The 25,791-nt window shown below is 41.7% G+C and overlaps 1 protein-coding gene across 3 annotated transcripts in view; it reads left to right on the top strand.

The window, feature by feature from the left end:
- Nucleotides 1-25,785, top strand: part of LOC116051657 (sarcoplasmic/endoplasmic reticulum calcium ATPase 2-like) — a 29,140-nt gene extending 3,355 nt beyond the window's left edge. Inside the window, exons 4-21 of one of the 3 annotated variants that reach the window (XR_004105400.2) lie at nt 1,514-1,618; nt 2,425-2,563; nt 11,518-11,598; nt 12,574-12,659; nt 12,830-13,294; nt 17,162-17,250; nt 17,383-17,485; nt 17,884-18,015; nt 18,114-18,233; nt 18,728-18,946; nt 19,099-19,434; nt 19,716-19,936; nt 20,017-20,219; nt 20,341-20,426; nt 21,282-21,415; nt 21,531-21,648; nt 23,012-24,520; nt 25,097-25,785. Coding sequence is in view for 2 of the 3 variants with exons in the window: in XM_031302193.2 (XP_031158053.1) it covers nt 1,514-1,618; nt 2,425-2,563; nt 11,518-11,598; nt 12,574-12,659; nt 12,830-13,294; nt 17,162-17,250; nt 17,383-17,485; nt 17,884-18,015; nt 18,114-18,233; nt 18,728-18,946; nt 19,099-19,434; nt 19,716-19,936; nt 20,017-20,219; nt 20,341-20,426; nt 21,282-21,415; nt 21,531-21,648; nt 23,012-23,284 (2,910 nt within the window). In the remaining variant the exon portion in view is untranslated. Of the gene's footprint in view, nt 1-1,513; nt 1,619-2,424; nt 2,564-11,517; nt 11,599-12,573; nt 12,660-12,829; nt 13,295-17,161; nt 17,251-17,382; nt 17,486-17,883; nt 18,016-18,113; nt 18,234-18,727; nt 18,947-19,098; nt 19,435-19,715; nt 19,937-20,016; nt 20,220-20,340; nt 20,427-21,281; nt 21,416-21,530; nt 21,649-23,011 lie in introns of all 3 variants that reach the window. The other 2 variants (XM_031302194.2, XM_031302193.2) reach the window with 2 other exon arrangements.
- The last annotated feature ends 6 nt before the right edge of the window (nt 25,786-25,791 follow it).

Raw genomic sequence — 25,791 nt, 5'->3', positions numbered from 1 at the left:
CATTATTTCTTGAGGTGCTATATGGTTTTTATCCATTGCATGTTAGCATTAGGATTGAAACAAATAGTTGATCAGTTAATTGACAAAAAAGTAATTGCCAACTATTTTGACAATTCATCTATTGTTAAAGTCCTCATCAAGCAGGAATATAAATCATTATCTAGTTCCATCCTCTCCAACGTGAGATGTGCTGGGCTTGTCTGTTTTGTGTTATTTCAAACTGAGTATCTTCAGGTTTTGGACTGTTGGTAAGTTAAAACAAGTCATTAACCATATTATATTATTTTCTGAAAGGTATAAATTACTAATTGACTTGTAAATACACTTGTAAATACTATAATTATATATTTATAATATATATATTTGCTTATTGCTTTGCAAGTCTGAGTAATGTTATGGCATACAGTAGAGCACTTTTGAGCCCTGTGCTTCTGTAGTAAACTGCTATTAAGAGTTATGCTTGCCATTTGAATTATGCCATTTAAAATGTGTTTGGCATCTGCCACAGCCAGATACTTAGGTCTTACTAAGATTGCTTGCTTTATTACATTATGGGACAATTAACTAATTCCCTGTGACACACAGGGTAATTTTAGGGAATTTTTTGCACAAGTTTGCATTCCTACACAGTTCAAATGGGCGGAGCAGTATCGGCAGTTAAAAACTATTGCCAACATTGAATAGAATATATTATGGCTGCACCATATGACCCAAAGTCACGATTAATTGCACATTTTACCTCGATAACGATAAATGACCGATAATTAATCACTTTGTTCTAAATCATCTTTTCTGAAGCCACAATGTTTCCAGACGACGGACCACAAGTTGCTCAGTTGACTCGGACTCGGTGTTTGAGTTATCCTCCATTCTGCTTTCCGTGCGGCTGACTGGTCCGGGCAAAGTCACGTGACTACACGCGCGGTAGAATGTTTTTAAGGAGAAAGTAGGCCTATCAACAGGAATAAATTATCGAAATTATCGTCATGGGAAAAACACGTCGATAACAGCTTCAGAATTTCAATGCCGATAGATTTCCGAGCCCTAGAATAAGCGTACTGCTAATAGGAGACTAAATTTCAGAAGATTGAGGCTCTTATATTTCCATTTTAACTTTAGCGCAGGAAAGTATGATATGAAAGTGTTTAGGTGCAGTTCTATGATATGATTGTTTCTTCCCAGTACATGAAGTTTTATATAAGGAATGTGTGGGATGATCCTCAGCTATTAACAATCTCTGGCTTTGATGTCAAGCTTCTGGCTATCAACAATTAGCTAAACCGTCACAGTATTGGAATGAAAGACTGCTCTCACAATAATAATTTAAATGCATAAATTGGGATGTCTTCATCTATCAGAGAGTTGGTGTTTCAGTTATTTATCTGTTCTGAACAACCTTGTTTGTTCTGTCTTGATTTTTTTGTCTCTTACTCTTCCCATTGTAAAGTCATACCTACTTGTTCTGTGAAATGTCTTTAATAGATAATGATGTGTTTTTTCGTACTGTTTTCAGGTCCTGGCCTGGTTTGAGGAGGGAGAGGAAACTATCACAGCCTTTGTGGAGCCTTTTGTCATTTTACTCATTCTTATAGCCAATGCCATCGTCGGTGTGTGGCAGGTGAGATACTTTTATGCCTAGGAAGTCAATGTATTTAAATCCCACTACATCTCTTTTGTATCTGGTGAATAGGTCTACAAATCTTTTTGTTTTTAAATTCTAGATTGTACAGATCTAATGCATTTTGTTTAAGTAAATCACATTTAATTATGCAGCAGAATGATGAATTATAAATAAATACGTTACCTGCTTTTCTAAATGGATTGAAACCTAGCTTTGTTGATTTCACCAGAACAAATAGACACATACTGTAGGGAAACCATCTTAAGATAAAATTAAAATGAACACATTACCTATAGCTATAGCTATAGGTAGCTAGTATGGCATTGAAAGCTATTGCTTGTGCAAACCTTACAGTGGGCTCTAGAAAAAAAAATCATATTGGAGGCTGTATCAACATGGAAAGAGGGATACGGATATTTGGTACACCTAGCTTAATCCAATGTAATCCAGTACTATGGCCTTCTAATAAATACATTACCTAGTGTGCAATCTAATCCAATTAAACATTGTGAACTGCGGCATCCAAAATGTTGAAAGAAGTCCATTTTGAGTGATGCGTTCTTCTTGCTGATGAAGGCAGAATATTATGTTACTATATTCCCATTTTCATGCACTTAACACCTAAATGCTCCCAACCACAACCTGACGAGATAAACATCCAACTTAGAATAGTCACTGCCTCTTCAAAGGGAAATGCTCTCATAGCGTTTAGACCAGCAGAGCAAAGTACATGCGTGTCTTAGTTTATGTGATTTTATCAGTTCATCTCTGAATCCCACTGAATTCCTTTTTCTCCTCACCAGGAACGCAATGCTGAGGATGCCATTGAGGCACTCAAGGAGTATGAGCCTGAGATGGGGAAAGTGTACCGGCAAGACAGGAAAACTGTGCAGAGGATCAAGGCCAGAGACCTTGTGCCGGGCGACATCGTGGAGGTTGCTGGTAGGTTGAGCTGCTCTTGGTTTTTTGCATATTGAAACGAACATGGCTTTGTTGTTATTGGTTTAACCTTACTCTACTGTTGTTGCTTAGACTAGAGCATTGGCTAACTGAAATGTGAAAAGTTTAGATGTTAGTTTGATTTGTAGACCTTTCTCAAGCAAAGGAAACATTAGGATATCACATGGACCTTGAAATTCACCGAAAATTGGCAATTTAATGCCACTGCAACTTCTATCAATACTTTGTTTCCCTGTGAAAGACCCTATTTGCTATGTGTTACTTGTTTTGGAGTTTAAAGCAAAGATCTGGTGTTGTAATATGATGGTTGTTTGGTTCTGCCTCGGGTAAAGCTTACAGATCAAATGAGTCCACGTATGGTCATGGATTACATTTAGCACAAGCTTGAGTTGAATCCTCCCCCATCCCCATGTGCCACTGCAGAGGTGACTCACCCTGCAAGAGTGATGTATTTTGAGATGCTCTTATTAACCCATTGTCTCAAAGGGCTGGGCACATATGCTATCAAGGCCCACTTTTCTAAGATCCAAGCTCACTCAAGTAACACGATTTATGCACCCCCCCATGCAGTACGTGAACTTAGTGCTGGACAGATTCATGCTGCTGAGGTCCAGTCAGCATATTTCAGCAGCTAATATTTAATAGTTCTGCTGTTCTGCCCCCCCACCCCAACCCCACCCCACCCCACGGCTCACACACAACATTTTGCAGAGGAATGAACAGACGGATGAGTTGAGGAATGCTAAAGTCCTTAAACCACTAGTGTTATCTTGATACTCGGTGTAACCCCAAGCCACTACCGTGCATAGTTTTTCTGTGCATAGTGGTAGGTTTTATTTTTAGCTGTCATAGGCCGTTCAGATTATGGAATGCTGTATTTATAGAGGCAGTGACAGTGGTGAAGATGACAGGTGTCTGGTCCCACCCCATGCACGCCCCTCCCATCCTGCTCCGGGGGACATTGCTACAGTGGGTGACGTGGTCGGACTGCGTTGAGCAGGACTCCTGACTAACCTTGACAAGGGCAAATGAAGAAGGAGTGTACTGGGAATTAAAATGTATAATTTCTCTAGTGTCTTACGGCATACTGTATATCATTTGTTTTAGGCTGACCGTGTTGATCATGCCATTTTGATTACGTGTCGTGGGTGAAGCAGAGTCAGTCTAGAAAGCGTAATGATTTGGCTTAGGTTAAAAGAGAAACTTGTAAGTCAGATACACTATCCTCTTGCATATTAGAGACATAGTTATTTAAATCCTCGATGAAGGTTGCTGGAGGCTTACTCAATAATGCAGCCCAACAGGCAGCAAAACCGGATGTTTTATCCTGCAGTAAGAAGAAGCTCCTCAGCTTAACTTATTTCCTAAATCCTCCAAATATCTTTTCCAATGTTTCCTGTCAGGCTCCCTTTTTTTCTGTATAATATTTTGCTGAAGCTCCAAAGTGACCTCTGCCATGCAGAGGAGTGTAATGACGCAGATGCTGGCTGCTGAACCATGGTAGAGGACACTGAGACGAGCCCTCTGTGGCTGCCTCAGCCGTGAGAAGAATAGCCTGCAGCCAATCTGTGCTGCTCTCTGTCGGGGTGCTGCTGTGGGTTTAAATGCTGCTGCCTACTCACACCTCATCGCTCATCAGTCGCTCCCTCACTGAAATTAGTTTAATGTCATGGAAATAATATTTTCTGTGTAATGCATTTCTAAGACTGTTATCTAAACTTTTTTACATTACATTACATTACATGTCACTTAGCTGACGCTTTTATCCAAAGCGACTTACAATTGCTATATATGTCAGAGGTCGCACACCTCTGGAGCAACTAGGGGTTAAGTGTCTTGCTCAGGGACACATTGGTTGATTATGTATTACTAGATTATTGTATGCTTGCTTTCATCAAATCTAATCAAATCTAATGTTGAAGCAGTTGAAGCTCCGAGGGCTGCTGTTGACTGTCTGTGCTGGTCTTCCCTGTCCAGTCTGCTGTCCTGTGTAGTCCCGTGGACTGTTCTTGTCAGTTTGATGAAAGACTTGTTTACAACAATGTGGCTCAGCCAAATAATGCAATAGGACATTAAAACTAACCCCCGGCAATATTGATTTACCAGTCTTTTACTATAATCTAGATTTGCACTAATTTTAAAATGGGCAAGTCCCAACAGCCAAAATCTGATTAAGGAGTAATTACCATGCCCCACTTAACTAACCCCTAAAAAAATAATGTCTGGCTGATAACGTGTAGAGTTCACAGCTCCTTCCAGTGGATTTAAGTCCTTGTTATAACACAGCACACACTGCATGCTGCCAGTTTACAGTTTGGTGTCGGGGGCTTGCAGATTTGGATGTTGGCCTTTTCTCTCAGAGCAGCAGAACTCAGTAGGTTTGTTCTCTGCTGCCTGTGAAGGAGTCTGGTAGCGTCGGGCTCATGTGGGGGGCAGTATAGGGGGAGGATCTCCTATTGTGCTTGAGAGAGATGACCTTATAGGGAAGTGCTTTTTGGATAATCATCCCACCCCACCATGCTCAATGCACAGCGACCCTGCCCATCAGCACCCGTACCCTCCACTAAGATTCCAGACACCATGGATAGTATGTGACATTTCATGTGGTCTGGCGAGCATCCATTATCACAGAGGGACTGTTTTTTGGCAAAGGTTCCTGACTTGTCAGCAAGACTGAGAGAAATGGTCTCATCTTGCTGACCAGGGAAGCAGGCTTTAGAAACGCAAAAAACATTTGTGGTGAAGTTCTGCAGAAGGGCACAGAGAATTTTATTCAAGCCAAACTGCAGGTTGAAGGCGCTAACGGGGCTTGGTTGGAGAGATCTATGCATGTGAGGTTCTGCATTAACTATATGTGTGTAAACACTGACCAAAATGTTTAGTGTTGCCGGTTGAGTTTCAGAATTTCGGGAATATTCAAGGTGGAAACTTACTGTGGGAATTAACAGGAAATGCTCAGGCTGTATTTACCGTGTCTATGCAGATATAAACTAACCTTTGCATATCATAAGCGGACTTAATTCATTAATTTGTCAAATAAATCCATTGCTTTTTCAAACACATACAGTATGAAATGTGCCATGTGGTGAGTTAGCTAGCTAGCAAGTTAACTAATGGGGAACAATATATCATATGTATTTTGAAAATTCAAGCTGACAGTGCGGGCTGTGTGCAAACATAAGGTTTAAAGTGAACACATAATTTATAAAAGAAATGTTTTACAATAAAGAAGGAATGGAAATATTGTATATTAATTAAAACTCCTCAATTAGCATTTTTTAATCAAGCTACACCCCACATGGTAACAGCTAGCTAGCAAAAAGTAGCAGAAGGTGTTATACTGGCATTTTGCTTTAGGCTACTAATCTGCTGGTTCACTTCAGTAACATAATCAAAAGGAACATGAATGTATTTCTTTGGCTTAAATAGTGCAGCAGTGTGGGCAGAAGTGTGGGCTGCAGTGTAGGCTGCACATGTGATGGGAGAATGCACTGTGCATGCAGAGGGTTGTCATTTTGCTGAATTCTTATTTAATGGGATGCTTGCAAATTATCTGTACATGTAATGGAACTGTTGTCAACTATTCAGCCCACTGCACTATCCTTGTTAACCCTAAGTGATACTTCACTGACTGCTGGGAATCCATGCTATGCTGTCTGCTTATAGATGGGATAGTGAGAGGTCAGACTTTAACCCCGGTAAGGCTTTAATGATGGGCCACAACTGACAGTGTTGACCTTAAGACATGAAGAGAATGTACACTTCTGACCTGTTGAACATATAACATATATACTTAAACTGATCACTGTTTTCACATTAACATTTTAGTTTCTTACATGGCTGCAAGGACAAGTTCGATATTATGTTTTGTGTGATGTTTATATTACATAGCATTTAGTCTGCTAATATTTTTTCTAGAATGCCTCCCTGCTTTCACAATACGTTTTCTCTGTAACTACAACATCAGGAAGTCAAAAGTTCAGGTCTTTGTATTATTGTGTGGGCGGTGGTGAATACCCTTTTAAAATGTTAGTCTAGTGGTTGATCTTGATATAGAGTTAAATTTAGAATTAATTGTGTAATGGTGAATGTACATGTAATTTCTGCCAGCCTCTACTAAAACCATGATTATTTTTGACAGGAGGGGAACACTGTAAAACGCCCCCAGTCCAGGGACAAGTTGTTACTATAGCAACATAAACAGTTGCATGCTATAGACACTGCAACAGTCCCGCCCACAGCCGACTCCGGAAGTAAAAATCCCATTGATTTTCTCCATAAGGATTTAGAATATCAGTCATAATGTCTAAACCATCCGAGGTAGACTGACCCCGAGCTACGTGGTTGTGAAACGAAGGTTTCTGCTCCTGTAGAAGCTAGAAGTCTGTATGAAATCAACCTTGTTTTAAGAAAAACATGTTTTATCTGCGATTTAATGGAGAAAAACTACACTTCCCACAATCCTAAGCGTAACAGCAACGTCTCTGATTGGTCCAACTCGCTGTTAGAAACGTTTACCGTACCCGCGAACGGCTAGAGCGAGCTTCTACCATTGAAGTCTATGATAGTTTCTGTACACGGTCTTGTACCTTTGCCGTTTTCAAAATGTTTTTTTGCGCCGAATCAAATGTGTTATGCTCACTATTCATCTCGTAGCTGGTTGGCTTGGTTCCAGACTTAAAACTTTATATATAAGCAATTTTCGAAACGTCAATGAAACAATTGAATGGGGAAAAACACTTCCGGAGACAGAGCCGGAAAAAAGTGGGCGGTCACTGTTGAGCTCTATGTGGAGGCCCAGCATGCTGCTGCTGCTTTCTCATGTCTCTCACAACAAAACCTCAAACTTCAGCTCATTCAAAATGCCTCAGCTGGACTCATTACCAAGTCCAACAGGAGAGAACACATAACACCAATTTTAAAATTGTAATGTTCTTTTAAGTCTCGTATGGGGATAGCTCCAAAATATATAGCTGAACTTCTTACCCCATACGAGCCAAAACGTTACCTAAGATCCTCTGGTAGGTCGCTCTTGGCCACTCCCTGGTCAAAACTGAAAACTAAAGGTGATCGGCCCCCCAGTTTCGAAGCGATCTACCAGGGGAGATCAGGGAAGCCAACGCATTCTCTTCTTTTAAGTCTCTTTTAAAAACTTGTCACTTTAGACTTGCTTTTTATTGAATTTATTGTTGTTTGTTTATTATCTGTCATTTCTCTTGTTGTTATAGCTTTTTAAATGAATGTAAAGCACTTTGTAACTTGTTTTGAAAAGCGCCTTATACATAAAGGCACTACTACTACTACTACTACTACTACTACTACTACTAAAGGTACTAAGATTCGTAACAAACAACAAAGGCAAAGCAGAGATCTCAGGGAGACAGTGTAGAGATAGAGCTTATGTAACTGAAGTCATAGGTGATGATTCATTCCAAAGTCAGCTGAAACATGTTTGAATCTGTATCAGTGAATACGTAACAGGAGGAAGTCAAGAAACTAGTCAGCTTTTAAATATTGGTTTGTCTCTCCTACCAGGCAACTGCAAACTAAACATTATTTACTCTGCTCTTGTTTGCTGATAAAATAGTGACCAATGACCATTGGCAATTGTTCAAAAAGTAAGATTTCTACCCTGAATGGTTTGTGCAGTGTCCACCTTTACATACACCACATACATACACCAAAATGCACTTGTAATACAGTCAGGAATTGTAAGGTAGTACCCATGTAAACAACACATTTGCAGAATCAAGGTTTATCAGTTTTATTTCCTTTCATTGATTGTGCTGAGTCATGGTAACATAGCCTCTCTAGTGCACCTGACTGCAAAAGGTAAGAAAGGAAAATCTTTATTGACCAGAGAAGGAGTGAAAGGTTAGTAGTCTTCTACCCGTGATAGAGGTTTTTTTTTTTTTTTTTTTATAACATCATTGAATAATTGTTCACGTGTAAATGTGGCTTGTGAGTTAATCAGTAAGAGTGTTGGAAGGAAAGATGCAGGAGGCTTCACCTGTTGATGGTTCTGAAACGGCCCACTCAACATGACAGGTCAGCCTTTTGTTCAGCTGCCATCAGCACTTGTGGCCTCCTGGCTGGCCGGCCGAACCACACTCTGTCCCCTAACACATGGCAGAGGCAGGTGCCAAAACTAACCGCTTTGGTTCAGTCACTGCCTCGCCTAGTGTTGAAAGGTCTATTTCAAAGGCATCTCTGGGAGTTACTTTGGGTGAAATGTATTACTGGGTCGGAGCTTTTGTCACTCTGAAAATGTGTGGACTATATGACCTGTTGGCAAGCACAGAGGTAAAAATGAGGAGATGCTTGGACTTCTACCAAATAGGATATTGACGCAAAGGGACAGATGATATACACACACTTGTTCATACCAGGTCTGCAGTGTAACACAGCCTCAAAACAATTCCAGTGTTTCACAGTGTCACAGTCTCAATAATCACTGGTTTCTTTGTATGTTGTATAACATCAGCAAGCACCATTGTTATAAGCCTATCCTCGTAGTCATGCTTCTTTTAGAAGTTGTCAGTATTTCTTCTTTTGGGGGTGGCAGTAGCTCAGTCCATGGGGACTTGGCTTGGGAACTGGAAGGGTTGCCGGTTCACCTCCCTGTACATGTGTTTGTATTTCGGGCCGTGTCTTCTTATTCTTCAAAAACAATGACTTGGCACAGGAAGTGTTGCACAACCATCTAAGATGTAATTATAAAGCTTTTTGGCTTATTAGGAACTTTTTTAATGTATTGTCACTGTGATGCAGCAAAGGGCAATCCTTTAAATCTCTTCAAGGCATCGGATCATTTCTCTTAAAGTGAAAAAGTGTAGCTATGAAATGGGTTCCTCTAAGATTATTAATAATACCATCAGAAAGTTAACTGCATCTTAGTTTGTATGTTGTACTCACCCCAAACTTCCATTGCTCCATCTGTGACCTGGGTTGCGTGACCTTCTCAGAAGGGAAGTTTCCATTGCACCCATCGTTCCAGGTTCAGATGGTTTAAAAATGCAATTTAGTCCTTCTCAGAAAAGCTGTCAATGTCGATCTGACTGGCCAATCCCTGCTGACAGATCAGAGTTCCTGGCACCACTGTCAGGACATCTAATGACTTGACGATCCTCCAGCTTCAAGTTAACACTCATGTAGTATGGGTGTTGAAATGCAGGCTTTACATTTCGTTAAAAATGTAGACATTTACTTGTTAATGGAATAGTAAGGCAAGACAACATGATGATGACTTCAAGTGTCTCTTCGAGGCGATGTCTTCCTGTGCTGTGGCAATGATGAGGCAACAGCTGCCATTATATGCCACATTTAAACCTGATCAGGGCTTTGGGGAACATACTGTATTTAAATGCTTTTCGCATTTTTGGCTGCATGCATTGTTGTTCACATTGCTATTTCCCCTTCCTTCCCTCAAGGGCATGGGGGTACGTGTCTCCCTCAAATGGGAATCTCCTGGACATTGGTACATCATTTCATATTTACCAAATCTTTGTTTTCATTTCTTTCCTGAGCAAGAGTTTGGGTTTTCACTTCAACTTTGTCTTGGTGTTTTGCTAGATTCTTAGATTGTTGGCAGGCTTATATGGGTTCCTATATTCTAACTATAACATTTTGGTTGGGGTTAGTCTAGATCAACGGAAGTACATTTCCAGGATAAAGCCTGACATCCAGCCCGTGGCTTACGCGCAAGATGTCCGCTCTCTATGTTTCCGTTCTCAAAATCCCTTTGCTTCGCTTCAGGAAACAACAACCTTCGAGCTAGCAAGCTGCAAACTAAAAATGGCAAGTTTTGAAGAAAAGTTGGATCGTGCAACAACGCAGGCCTGCTTGGTTCTTTCCGTGAATGATTGTAAAGATTTACAAAAAATATTTTTCCGGCATCTACTTTCTAACTGGGGTATGGCGGGGATTGCTATAGACGAAGTACACATGGTGATAAAGAGCAAATTACGTTTAACCATATATCCAACTAATTTAAATAGGTCACGTTACTGTATTGTGTGAAAAGTTAACTTCATTTAATATTTTGTTTTGCGGCGTGCAAATGTCCCACCAAAACAAGTTCCTTCCCGAGACTGTGTGAGTTGTGATTGGTTTAAAGAAATGTTTTTTTCTCCTATCCCAGAATGTATCTGTGGTGTTGCCAGACCTTACTCCACAGCGCTGTGACTGTAGGTCCGGCAATGCAAGACTAGGTTGGGGCTAACCCTAACCCTTTTGTAATAATCTGACGCAATTTGCATTTTTAACTAATTAGGCCTATATGTAGACTACGCCAACGGAACTGTGCCATAGCCTGAACCATTTCCCCAGTTTCATTGCTTTTATGTACCATTAGGAAACTGAACTGGGTCACAGCAATTCCGATGTACCCAAATTGGCCTTTTCCTTTGAGACAGGCCTTTTATGGCTCACAGGTCCTTCATTTCCTCTTCTTTCTCTGGCTTTCCTTCTCTTTCCCTGCAGCGATGGCAACACTGCTCTGCTGCTGTGTGGCACAGCAACCTCCCTGTAATGACCTTTGCTTCATCAGTTTAGTTTACACTAATGCTGAGTAACTGCCTGCAGAAAATAGACAACATATCATCTGTTAAATCTTCATTTAGAATGTATACACACACACACAAACACACACACACACACACACACACACACACACACACACACACACACACACACACACACACACACACACACAGCATTGTACTCGGTGGTAATCAAACCTCTAGTGTTACTACTCATGTGGTGTAAAAGACCACTGAGCCATCATATACGATGTCATGATAATTTAACTGTTAACATCCTTCTAACAGCCTTCAATTGCAGAATCAATTGAAAATCCTTTCAAATTTTTCTGCATGTTCATGCTCCTCATGCTTTTGCATTTTTGTTTGTGTGTATTCTCTTCTGTTTGGTTATAGTTGGAGACAAGGTGCCTGCTGACATCCGTATCTGTTCAATCAAATCAACAACTCTGAGGGTAGACCAGTCCATTCTGACCGGTAAGACATGTTTGCTGATGATATCACAGCCATCAAATTATTTTCCTGTGCCATTTTTTTTTGTCAATTACATTCTTAATTTCTCCTGATAACATGGGTCATTCTAAATAATTTTAACCATCAAATGTTATTGATTTGTTCGCTTACAACTGTGACATATGCTAATTGTACATTTTTATACACCGGAGAGCTACAAACTGTATATCATGTTATCTTTTATTTTTTGCCCTGTATATGTTTTTTCTAAGTCTTATTTTTACTGTTGTTCTAATTATTATTCTTATTGCACGCTAACGTTTTTAGCACAACATCAAGACTATGCCATCCTGCATTTCACTGCACACATGTAAATCTTTGAACCTATGCTCATTATTCAATAATAAATAAGTTTTTGAGCTTAGCTAAGAATTTGGATATCAGCCATCTTTTACTTAATTTAATGGACAAATGGGGTTGCTCATTGTTTTTATACAAAGGCTTAAATATTACCACCTTGCCCTTTCAAGCTCTTTATTTGCCTTGCCAGTGAATTTATTTTCACATATGGCCGCTTATTTCTTTAATTAAAAATGTATCTTTGGCTGCTATAAGCGGAATGGGTCACAAATGCAATAGTTACTGGCACACACTGAGTTGAATCGGTTGTGTCATTCGAGGCTACAGCACTCTACACTGATGCTCCTTTTTTATCAAAATAAGAGCACAACGTTATCCAAGATACTCTCATCCGAGATAAATGGATCAATCCTCCAGCTGTGTTTGAAGAACCAGAATAGTGGGATGACAATGAACAAGAGCATTTTTATCATGTATCATGACACTGTTTTCAATTAGCATGTTTGCTTCTGAATTGAAACATTCATGAGCATGTGAATGACCATAGATCTCTCTCTGTAGAGATAATTGCCCGTGCTTTGTTCCTATTTGAGGACAATGCAAATTGATTTAACCCGCTGCCCTCTGTTGTCTTTGTAGGTGAATCTATCTCGGTCATCAAACATACCGACCCTGTGCCCGACCCTCGTGCTGTCAATCAGGACAAGAAGAACATGCTCTTCTCTGTAAGCTTAACTCTGCACACGTTATCACACATCCTGTTGATGTCCTTCAACATCTTGTTTGTGTAGTTTCTGTTAACTTCCTGGAAAAAGTCGCTCCTGTTGTTATTTCAAGATGTGTGAGATGCTATCAGATGCACTTGAGCCTACATGTATATTACTTGTTATTTCAGGGTACTAACATTGCATCTGGAAAGGCCGTGGGTGTGGTCGTGGCCTCGGGTGTTAACACAGAGATCGGTAAGATCCGTGACGAGATGGCGGCCACGGAGCAGGAGAAGACGCCCCTGCAGCAGAAGCTGGATGAGTTTGGCGAGCAGCTGTCAAAGGTCATCTCCCTCATCTGCATCGCCGTGTGGATCATCAACATCGGCCACTTTAACGACCCCGTCCATGGAGGCTCCTGGATCCGCGGCGCCGTCTACTACTTCAAGATCGCCGTGGCACTGGCAGTGGCCGCCATACCTGAGGGTCTTCCTGCCGTCATCACCACCTGCCTGGCCCTGGGCACCCGCCGCATGGCCAAAAAGAACGCCATCGTGCGCAGCCTGCCATCCGTGGAGACCTTGGGCTGCACCTCTGTCATCTGCTCTGACAAGACGGGAACCCTGACCACCAACCAGATGTCTGTGTGCAGAGTGAGTCTCACACACTCACTCACACTCATACTCTCTCACACTCACTCACACTCACACTCTCTCACACTCTCACACTCTCTCCCTTGGTGCATTGCTGAGCAGTTTGGTCGTCAGTGCTTTGTCTTCTTTGTTGTCCCTGTCTGGTGAATAAACAAGATGACAGCAGTTAGAGAAACTGACTGTCAGTCACTTTCAACACATATGTCAGCAAAAATGTTAATACTGTCTGTGCAAACAGAGAGAGGGGAGTGTTCCTCGTGATCAGGTATTCAGGTTATTGAACAAGAAGGCAACATACTGCCGCTCTTTTAATGTACATTGAGCTGTCGGATGACTTGCAGTGCTGCTGTTGCATAACGGACCTTGCGTCACCCAGCCAGCCTGTAGTTCCTTTCTCGCTCTGTCTGTGAGTGGCAACCCAGCACTACCTGGCCCCACATTAAGACATGTCAGCATTTATTAAAGTTTAATCCTCTTTTGTTGACTGTTCAGTGCTTTCTCCGAATTTTGGCACAGCCTGAATTAGACCGTGGCATTAACTTACCGATTTTATCTGACAGATATTGTACTTGCCATGATTAAATAGCCTTGTGATTGTGCAATTACGGCTGTTGTCAGTGATTTATAGTGATTCACAAAGAGCCATATATTAAACTACTGAAAAGAGAAAACAGTTGCTCTCAGGACAAACCTCTAAAGAGGTGTGCTACTTGAATTTACACTCCTGTCTCGTAATAAAAACGTTTTTTTATCAATATTGAAGTAAAAATGCAAGCATTTATTTCACATATACATGCAACATTTAATGATAAATTAACAACATAAGCTAAGGAATAAAAAAGAACATAAACCTGCATGCAGTTGGACCATGGTAGTGTTCGAAATCGCATACTAGCGTACTTTATACTAGGGCTGAAACGATTCCGAAGTAATTTGATTACTAAAATTATTGATGCATTTTTTTTTTGCATTGAAGCTTGTATAATTCATTTAACTGTATCCAGCCAACTGTGTTTCCGCATGGATGATTATTACTGCCACACAACGTGCTACGGGGATTGCAAAATGGAAGAAGAGAAAGAAAATAGCAAGAGGCAAGACAGGCCAGAGAAAACGACAAAGTGTCCAAATCATCATTTCAAGCTGAAACAAAACGAAAACTCTACAGCGTATAAAACCGAACTAGCTTGCCACAACAGCACAGTGTCAATGCTTAAGCAGAAAGCATCCAGTCTAACGTTACCATCTAATCCGGCAGAGCGGTTCCGACACAAGGTAGTGTTATCATTTAATGTAAAACCAATATGATTGCTACTTGAGATGAGAGCTCATCTGTCATGCCCGGCGGCGATCCCCTGGTTTTTCTCGTTACCCAGCTGACTTGGCGGATGAGGGAGCTTACACCCTGAGGACACTGAGCTGCTGGTCGCTGCTGTATTTTCTAGCTTTGTCAAAAGACTGAAGTAGAGGCTGCTGATGGGTTTTTGCCGGCGTTTTTTCCTTCTTACTTTTCAAAGTCTCCGTGCTGCTCAGGATGACTGCTCTTAAGATGCGTAATCATATTTGTAGTGTGGAACGAGTGTTGTTTTAGGCCTCCTCGCATCACTTGTGCTTTACAAGTACTGCAAATAGCAAGTTTGTTATCTTTTTTACATATCTCGAAATACCTCCACACAGCCGACATGTTGGAAGTTTAAGTTGCTGGCGCTCATGCTACGTTCGTGGTCGTCATGTGTGCATAATAAACAAGCCACCCTATCAGCAAGTATTCATATCTGCGATTCCGACGATCATTTTAAGCTTTTATCGGACAATACTGATGTTGTGCCTATATTATCGTGCATCCCTAGTGTCCGCATTTAGGATCCTAGTGGCCTGATGGTAGAAGCTCCTCCTGAGCATAGATTGCTGACCTTCTTCCCAACCTTAACAGAGAAAAAAGGCCGTTACCCCGGTGGTTTGTCTCTTTAATGATTCTCCTAGCTACCTACCTTCTTGCAGCATCTGGTGTAAATATCTTTTAGGCAGGGTAGGGCTGCACTGCCTATTGTATTTTCAGCCAAACAAACCACTGTTTGCTCTATAAGTCTTTTTTTCTATTTATTCAACTTTGGTTCTATGTATTCAACTTTTATGCACACTGCTGAAGAGCAGCTAAACAGTTTTTTTAATTGTACTCTGAGCACAGTGGCAATAAATATCTACAGTATCTCTTTAATAAAGTAAAAGTATGTCTTATCCGATTAATCGATGGAAGAATCCGTAGAATACTCGACTACTAAAATAATCGATAGCTGCCGCCCTACTACATACTCAATCAGTATGTCCTGCAGACTGCCTACTGAATTGACAATTAAGTATACCATTAGCAGCAGAGTGTTCACACTAAAGTAAACTCAGCAATACGTCTTCTCTGCATCACATGACTGCATCAATGACAACATGACAACGACATGATGACTGCTACCGTTGAATGAAAGTAGTTTATCATGAATGTAAATCAACATTGCCTCTTCCACTCAATTTAATATGTTCCAGTATTATTTTAAGTCTAATTAATATTATTTAATATTTTATTGTTAAATGTTTTGTTTTTTTTACAGTACATTGTGTAAGCTCCCGCATTATACTTTACTCTACTTTAATTTGACTTACTCTTAACTGTAGCTTAACATCACTCACCATCCATTATTTTATCCAACAGTTAACTATTTTAACCTCACAGTCTGCCAATGGACAGTCTGAAGATCTGCAATGCATTTTGTGGCAGTTGAGTATGTCCAGTAAGCTCAAATCTATACTCAGAAATTTTTGCTAATCTAATATAATACATCCTGGCATTTCTCACGTACACAAAATTCACACACTGTGCAGTTGGAACGCACTACATACTCAATTTTATGTCATACTTCGTATGAATAGTATCTTAGTATGTGATTACGAACACAGCCCAATATTGTCTTCTTGTCTTACACAGTGTTTTGCTTCCTGAAAGAGGGATTTGGTCAGTTAGGAGGACATACTAAATTAGCACGTTATGTGTTATATGGTAATCGTCTGGTTGTGCGTGCGCCCCATATGTACAGGGGCTCGGCCCTAGCCGCAGTGAATGTCGTTCCCCCTCTCTCCCCTTTCCTGTCTCGGGCTGTCATATCAAATAAAAGCCTAAAAATACCCAAAAAATGTATCTTAAACAAAAAAAAATGTTAGCATGTAAAGGTTTTGTACTAGCCATGATCAGTTTAATTCATTTTTATTTATAGTGTCAAATCATAGTACAAGTTATCTCAGGATACTTTACAGATAGAGTAGGTCTAGATAACACTCTGTATTTTACAGAGACCCAACAATTCCCCCCAAGAGCAAGTATTCATCAATTTCAAGTACTAAAACTAATGTTCATAAAATAAGTCTCTAATCATCAAAGAAAAACAGCAGCAGGATTTGACATTTGCTGGTTTGAGGAGGGCTTGACTGGTTGTCGTCCCCCATGTTCTGATATAACCAATCCCTGACTAGCTGTGTGTCTGTGAGGATGAAAGCGTCCTGCAGGAGCAGGCCTGGCACTGCGGCTTCTTCCTTTTGGGCACAGCGTCTCTCTTTAATCGCTCCTTGGCAGTCTCTTCTGTTTACTTATGGAGAAAAACTAAACACCCTTGTTCACATTATGCAGCGTGCCACCCAGCCCAGCCCGTACAGACACTGTAACACTGCAGGCTAATCTACTGTCAAAAAGAGCTCTCACTCTTAAGGTCTGCTTGGGATTTCTGTGGTTTCTGCTGCCACCTGCTGTGTCAGTAATCAAATGGTGTCTGCGTTGAAAGAAAATCATTTTGTTTTTGTCCCACCTGCTCTCTTGTTCTCCAGATGTTCGTTGTCAACAAAGCTGAAGGTGACAGCTGCGCTCTGTCAGAGTTCACCATCACAGGTTCTACCTACGCACCTGAGGGAGAAGTGTGAGTACTTTACAGCTGACTCTGTAACAGGCAAAAATATTTTAATGCAACAGTAGATTTTTTTTTAATGTTTTATGAACTGTACACTCACACACATACACACACAGGTTCATACTTTGTACTTTCCCTCAGGTACCAGGATGGTAAACCAGTGAAAACCTCCCAGCATGATGCCCTGGTTGAACTGGCTACAATCTGTGCCCTGTGTAATGACTCCTCTCTGGACTTCAACGAGGTCTGAACCCTGCCTTCCTACTTTACATGTCAGACGTGTGTGTGTGTGTGTGTGTGTGTGTGTGTGTGTGTGTGTTTTTAATAAGGACTTAATAGACAATAACAAATTCACACCACTCCAGTACAAAGTAAATGTGATAGGAGAGGAGACATGGAAATCTCACTTTTTACTATATGGGACCTTTAACAGATGTACTTTACCAAAACATAGTCATAAACTGTTACAAACAGTGGGACGTTGGTGGGTTTCATTCTTTGTAAGTATTGCACTCTTATATGTTGAGTGAAATAAGCTCTATGGGCAAACCTAAAATGTATCCAATGAGTGTGCAAGGTTTTTTTGTTTGTTTTTTTTTGATGAGGAAAAAATATTACCATGAATGTTTTTGGATGTTTCAGGTGAAGGGTGTGTACGAGAAGGTGGGTGAGGCCACAGAGACCGCGCTGACCTGTTTGGTGGAGAAGATGAACGTTTTCGACACTGAAGTCCTCAACCTGTCAAAGATTGACAGAGCTAATGCCTGCAACTCAGTGAGTGACACCAGCTCCCTCACCTGCACACGCTGCACATTTCTACTGCTCCCACTCAGCGGGTTTTTCTCACTCCGTCTGTCCTTTTGTCTGAGCAGGTGATCAAGCAGCTGATGAAGAAGGAGGTCACCCTGGAGTTCTCCAGAGACAGGAAGTCCATGTCTGTCTACTGCACCCCCAACAAGTCTCGTTCTTCCATGGGCAAGATGTTTGTCAAGGTATACTGAAAGAAGCCTGTACAGAGGACTGGTCGATAGCTTTGCTTTTGATGCCTGACAGTCAGTGTTGGAATGCGACTAAGTACATTTACTCAAGTACTGTACTTAAGTACGAATTTGAGGTACTTGTACTTTACTTGAGTCTTTTCTTTTAATGCTACTTTCTACTTCTACTCTACTACATTTCAAAGAGAAATATTTAGTTACTAGATACTTTACAAATTCAGATTTTTGCACACAAAATAAAATATGTTTTATTATAAATTAAACTACCCAACAATATAACGGCCTACAAGTACAGCAGAAATGATTAGACGACTGAGTTGTACTTTTACATATCATACTTTCATACGTAAATCTTTCTGATGATACTTACGTACAGTACTTTTGTATTAGTACTTTTATTTAAGTAAAGGATCTGAATACTTCTTTCACCACTGCTGACAGTCTGCTACCACGTTGTGAATATGTTATTCCTCTGCTCTACTCCACAGGGGGCCCCAGAGGGAGTTATTGAGAGGTGCACCCACGTCAGAGTTGGCAACAGCAAAGTTCCCTTAAGCAAAGGAATCAAGGAAAAGATCATGTCTGTGATCCGTGAGTACGGGACAGGTCGTGACACCCTTAGGTGCCTGGCTCTTGCCACACGAGACAGCCCACCCAAATTGGAGGACATGATTCTGTCAGACCCTCTCAAATTCGCGGCGTACGAGGTGAGTTTTTTTTTTTTTTTTTTTTTCTCTCCAGCTAACGTCTGGTACAATTGTTTGGATGTTTGAATAAACCTAGCTGTATTTGGTGTCTGCTTGTGGAGTATTCTTTTCAGTCCCAACATTCAGTCACGTCTTTGTCTCTCTGCCTTCAGTCCGACCTGACCTTCGTCGGCTGTGTCGGCATGCTGGACCCTCCCAGACAGGAGGTGGCCGCCTCCATCAAGCTGTGCCGCCAAGCCGGCATCCGCGTCATCATGATCACAGGAGATAACAAGGGCACAGCTGTGGCAATCTGCCGTCGCATTGGCATCCTGAGCGAGGAGGATGATGTCGAGCAAATGGCCTTCACCGGGCGGGAGTTTGACGAACTTTCGCCTGCCGCTCAGCGTGATGCTGTGACTAACGCTCGCTGTTTTGCCCGTGTCGAGCCTTCCCATAAGTCCAAGATTGTTGAGATCCTGCAAGGATTTGATGAGATCACTGCTATGGTATGAAGTCTGAAATCTGATTATGCAGAGTTTCCTACTGATCATTAGTGTTTTCTCATTTTATTTGAAGTAGCCTGGGTTTACAAGCGTCTTCATTTTGGTTGTGAAGTTGGTCTTAATTCCATTCTTGGTTAGCATTAAAATATATTAAACATGTTGAAACCTCTGAAACCTGTGGGTATCCTGTCTTTGTTGGCCTTGGAAACGTCACGTAAGTTGGATTGATTTGCTCGTGTTAGAGCAAAGAAATCACTCTTCTGTAACAAAATATGTCTCCACAGACAGGTGATGGAGTGAATGATGCCCCCGCCTTGAAGAAGGCAGAGATTGGCATCTCCATGGGCTCTGGCACTGCCGTGGCCAAGTCAGCCTCTGAGATGGTCCTCGCCGATGACAACTTTTCTTCCATCGTGGCCGCCGTTGAAGAAGGCAGAGCTATCTACAATAACATGAAGCAGTTCATCAGATACCTCATCTCCTCCAACGTGGGGGAGGTCGTCTGGTGAGTCATGACCCTAGAATTGTATTTATTTTTGATTTTGTGTCAGTACAGTTGCTAACTGGAGTTATTTCTCCTGATAGCATCTTCCTTACTGCGGCGCTGGGCTTCCCCGAGGCTCTGATACCTGTTCAGCTGCTCTGGGTCAACCTGGTGACTGATGGCCTCCCTGCCACCGCCCTGGGCTTCAACCCCCCAGACCTGGACATAATGGAGAAGCCTCCTCGTAATGCTAAGGAGCCCCTCATCTCTGGCTGGCTCTTCTTCAGATACCTGGCCATTGGATGTAAGTTGATAATGGACAGGAATGGAAGGATAATAGCATCAGAAGAATATTTGATTTGCCTTCATGCAGTTTGACAAATAAGTAATTTGTGTATAATGATGTTTGGTGTCTTTGCTCATAGGCTATGTGGGTGCGGCCACAGTGGGAGCTGCTGCCTGGTGGTTTACTGTCTCTGAAGATGGACCTCAACTCACTCTGTACCAGCTGGTAAGTCTGCCTGTCTGAGGCCCTGTTTACACGAGAACGCTCGCGGGTGAAAACGTAAAAAATATTTTATCTGCTGTGCCTTTCGTTGAGACGGCGACGCTGTTTTTGGGGCTTAAAAACGCAAAAAAAAAAAGGGAAACTACCCTCCACAGTGGAAATCTTAAAAACGCTCCACCGTCGCGTTCCCATCTAAAGGGTAAAAATGCAAAAGTCTGCAGCCTCTATTGTTGTGGTGGCTGGCGACCCACCCCATATTCTCGTTACATAAATCAAAATATAAAGTGATTACTCACCCATGGCCACTCCGCCTATACTTGGTCCGCATGGCTTTCAGCTTTACAGATAGCGTCTTTCTCGTGTGGATATGACGTCCCTCCAGGTACAGGATACTGCTGAAGAAATTCGGTCTATATGTCTAAATATTTTGACTGGCAGGACTCCCAGTCCAAGCCCTGTTGTGCCACCTCCTCGTCTGTCCAGACAAAATTGTCAGCTTTTGCTTCGCCATGTCTTGGTTTTGTGCTACAAGGGAGAAAAGTAGAAGGAAGGTTCTATGCAGGCGCGTGGACTTGGTGGTGTTGTGTGGCAGTGCTTCACACTACCACCTAGCCGCCTGGTGTGCATACTACATCGAATTTCACACACTTTTGCAACACCATATGCATGCAGATCTCTCCCCCCCCCCACCCAACCCCCAAAAAGCTTGTCTAAACGCGGAATAAAAAGTGAGACCGCAACGCCACTTTTGCGTTTTCTCTTCAGATCGTTTCTGTCTAAACATAGCCCGAGTGCTCATCCTTCAGATATTCCCCCCCTCTTTTCCGCCCCCTAACTCCCCTGCTTTCCTCCCTGCAGAGCCACTTCCTCCAGTGCGCCCCTGACAACCCGGACTTTGATGGCCTGGACTGCCACGTGTTTGAGTCGCCCTACCCAATGACCATGGCCCTATCTGTGCTCGTCACCATTGAGATGTGCAATGCTCTCAACAGGTAAACACGTGCCCCTCAGAAAGATCGGAGCTCTCATCTAAGGATCATTTGCAGTCAGTGAAGGAAGGGCAAACTGTATAAATGAACTACCATCTGTGTTCTCTCTTCTGTCCAGTCTGTCGGAGAACCAGTCTCTTCTGCGGATGCCACCCTGGGAGAACATTTGGCTCCTGGGGGCCATCTGCCTCTCCATGTCCCTCCACTTCCTCATCCTCTACGTGGAACCTCTGCCTGTGAGTTTTTACAAAACCAGTTAATTCGAATATGACTCGGATGGGGCTGTCATTTAAAAACAAAACTCAGAAATGAGCTGGCTGCGTGATGGTCCAGTTAGCTACTGCAGGATGTTACGCTGATTCTCCGGATTCTCAGCGTCTTGCTGACCGACTCGCAGATTATATTGTCTCTACACGTACGTTACGGAACAATCACGTGTTTATTAAGCTGGTATCTACCTTCCACTCCAAGAGAGAGAGATGTCCCCGGCACAAACCTGAGACGTTGCGATCACGGTATATAATGTGGGTCTTAAAGGAATAGTTCAACATTTTGGGAAATACACTTCTTTGCTTTCTTGCCAAGAGTTAAATAAGAAGACGTATACCACTCTCATGTCTGTCCGTATTGTATGAAGCTATTCTGGCTTTCTCCAAAGGTCAATAAAATCCACATCCGTCTACTTGTAAAGCTCACTCATTATGTGCTGGACTGTTTCTTGACCGGCGCTGTGACTTCCTAGAGTCCTGTCATCACTGTGAGGTTGCCAGGCCTGCAGAAACTCCAGCAAGTCACTGGTCCAGCCAAGAAAAAGTCCCGTACATGAACCAAATTACACTTTGTTCTTTGTAAGGATTAAACAAATGGAGTATAAGATGTCAGGTAGTGAACGTCGGAGGTTCTGATAGGTGGATTGTGTCTCCTTGGACAGAACCGGGCTATTATTAGGGTGTGCTAAGTTAAGCTAACCCTCTTCTGGCTGTAGCTTCATATTTAACAGACGTGAGAGTGGTATCACTCTTCTCATCTCACTCTCGGCAAGAAAGTGAATACGTCTATTTCCCAACACGTTGAATTATTCCTTCAAGCACTAGGCCAGTGTTTCTCAAATGGGGGTAACACATAACCCTAGGAGTACTTTGGAGTACTGCAGGGGATATGTGAGATTTCAAAAATATCGGTCATCCATACTTAATATAGTAAGTATACTATAATAATGAATGTGATGGATTCTAATCATGTGAAACAGCATATACGTGTTTTTTCAGTTACAAGGTTGTTGTTTAGTAAATCAGACACAGATGGTGCAGCGCTGTAATGCTCCTCTTTATATAGGCTTTTCATTCAGGGGTACTATAATATTTCAAAGGGGGTACGTTATTGAAAGAACGTTGACAACCGCTGCACTAGGCCACCCGGCGCCCCATACCATTCACCTATATGCCCCTCATGGTACTTAATACTGTAGGGTGACATTTAGAGGGGTAGAGGTTGATCCGTGCTGACACAATGTGCACTCCTAATCCTGTAATAAATTTTCTTTTTTTTTAAAAAGTAGCTGTAATGTTGCATTATGAATGCTGTCATGCTCTCTCCCAGGTCATCTTCCAGATCACCCCTCTGGATACGACCCAGTGGATGATGGTGCTGAAGATCTCCCTGCCCGTCATCCTGCTGGACGAGCTGCTTAAGTTTGTGGCCAGGAGGAACTACTTGGACTTTGGTAAACAGCTGGAGAAGCCGGCCGGCAAAGGCTGCTCTCTGTCCGCATGTGCCGAGGGCATCTCCTGGCCCTTCGTGGCCATCTCCCTGCCCCTTTTGCTGTGGATCTACAGCACCGACACTAACGTGTCTGCCATGTTGTGGCCCTGACTGACTCCAGCACACTACCCTCCCTGTGCACCAGTGTGAAGTGGACATTAACACACACATCTAACACAGTTACATTAACTCGGAACAACTTACAGTCAACACTTGCACCTGCTCTGACAGTCTGTCTGCTGTCAGATCTTTTGTAGTTTTTTTGACGTTTTCACCGATACATATTTTTGGGCGGGAGGAGGGGGGCTGGGGATTAGTCATATTTTAATGACTGACATTATGTCCATGTGTTTTATTTTACCATCACGCTTTTCTCTCTTTTGATCCCCTGTTTGGAACAGATAGAGATTCCCGCCGTGTCTGAGCTATTTGTTGAGCTGTACAGAGAATTTACACTATTTTATGATAATTAATATTTTGTAATTTTTTTGGGGAAAGGCTGTGGGAGACAAGAATGCTGGGTGTGAAGAGGTTGTAATTCTAAAGACCGTATAGTACAATACTAGTTTTGGGGCAAAGACTTGAATATATATATTTGCCCTGGCATGAATCTCTAGTCATTTTTGAGCTCCATGCATCGTCATTCATTATTTTCTGCATTAGTCAGAGCACAGCTACCTCAATGCTGTTAATATGACCATTACTACCCATTTGTCTTAACAATCATTTGATAGAACATCAAGTGTTGAGGTAAGCACCCATTTTTGTTTTGCAGTAGAGACAAAGCCCTCGCACACATTGTAATGTTTTTCTAATATATTTTTAATTTTTCCTTTTGTCATTGGAGGGAAACAAGGACAACGATATGTTACCAGTAGGATACAGGGCAATTTTTGATAAACGTCTGTTGTTAAATTTGTCTACTTCAAGAAAACACATTTGTCTTGATTGTGTTTTGTCGGATTTTTGAGATTCAGTCTCAACTCTGTCTTAATGTTGCATCTAAATTACAGTTCTCTTTATAATGTATGTATAATGTGCACATACTGTACTTGAATATGTAAAAAGGCACCAAGAAGCTGTTAGTCTTATCAACTGAGCACAACACGGACGGCCGGTCGTTGGAAGAGTCTGTATATCTGTACATAGCACACCAAGTACAATCTCTGTATGGATTTATTTTGTTGTTGCTGTCAACATGCTCCATTCATTGACACTAGTTTACTTAAGCGTGGTCTCAGCCTTTCTGCCTGCCTGCTCCAATAATACCAGGCCAGCGAGTGCTTTGTGTTTTTTTTAGTTCTAATTGTTGTTTCTTCCAATGCCTTCCCCCCGTTTACCTGCAGAGTGAGTACACTTTGACCTGCATGTTAACTAGCACTCTTTATGTGGTTGCACACGCAGCTTTGCTGTCTGTCATTGCTCATGTGAAAGTGACAGTGACAGCAATAACAGCTCTTCATATGTTTGATAGGACCAGCTTCTCTTTTCTTCTTCTTCTTTTTAAATATACTTTTAATGGTACAAGAGGAGAAAAATGAAGGTGTTTGTTTGAAAATGCCTTCAATGTCACCAAGTGCCAGGTACACACTGAGTAAAAATAGGAGCCTTTTTGCATTTTAAACTGGACCAGTCACTGGTGCCGGTTATTTTTGACTGTAGTCTGGCTGCATGTTTTGGCAACTGGCATAGACAAGTGCCCCAACACCATTACAGGACATGGTGCTGTTTTTTTTAAATTCCATTTGTCTTTTGATCTAATCTTCTGCCTGCCTATATCATGGCCTTTATATATTTGCTCTTCTAATTAAAATAAGTATTGATGAATTTGAATGATTTGCTGCTCTAATGTGTTTACTTTGGCCTGTGATTCTTGTGTCCACTGATTGTGATTCTTCCTCTCTTTTTTTTTTTTCTTTGCAGAAAAGGCCAAGTAAGCCCACCTCTTCTCTAAATTCCTAGCAGAAACTTTGGTTTTGTTTTGTGTTGTGCATGTGTGTTTTGGGTAGCACATCTTACAAGAGCTGCATGTCGGTTAAATAATATGAAGACAGGCTCAGAAAGTTCATACATCCTTTTTTTTTTTATAGAATGGCCATTAATAAATGTCTGAAAAAAAAGCCAATGCCACCCCATCAGTCCCTTCCATCCTCTTGCATGAAGAGCCTTAGATTAGGATACAATTGTCATGCCATCTTTTCAGACAGTCAATCGTACAATATTCCATGGTGCATGTCTGCTGAATCAGCCATCTGTTTTACCAGACTTGTGTAATAGACAATGTATAGTATTGGTAAATAGAATAGACATTCGTCAAATAGTTCATCTTTCCTAAGGAAATACTTTTATGGAATATTTAAAAACTAAACAGCCTTTATTTTTTTTTTTTTTTGCTTTGCACTGAGATGTGCAGTTTTTGCCACAGCTGGGAAGGCGGACGTGGAGCGGTGCAGCGATGCATACGTTTAACCATGAGAACGGCAGGCACTCCCTCCACTGGCATTTTTTTTTTTTGCCAAACTGCTGTACTGTATTTTCAGAGATTGTACAATGTGTCACATGAACTTTAGTTTCAGGTAAATAAAAAAAAAGTGTCATACATGAAGAGTTTACTCACT

The sequence above is a fragment of the Sander lucioperca genome, chromosome 2, assembly GCF_008315115.2.
Source record: "Sander lucioperca isolate FBNREF2018 chromosome 2, SLUC_FBN_1.2, whole genome shotgun sequence".
NCBI classification, from domain to species: Eukaryota; Metazoa; Chordata; class Actinopteri; order Perciformes; family Percidae; genus Sander; species Sander lucioperca.
Note: the sequence above shows the minus strand (reverse complement) of the source record. Positions and strands in the feature narration are given on the sequence as shown.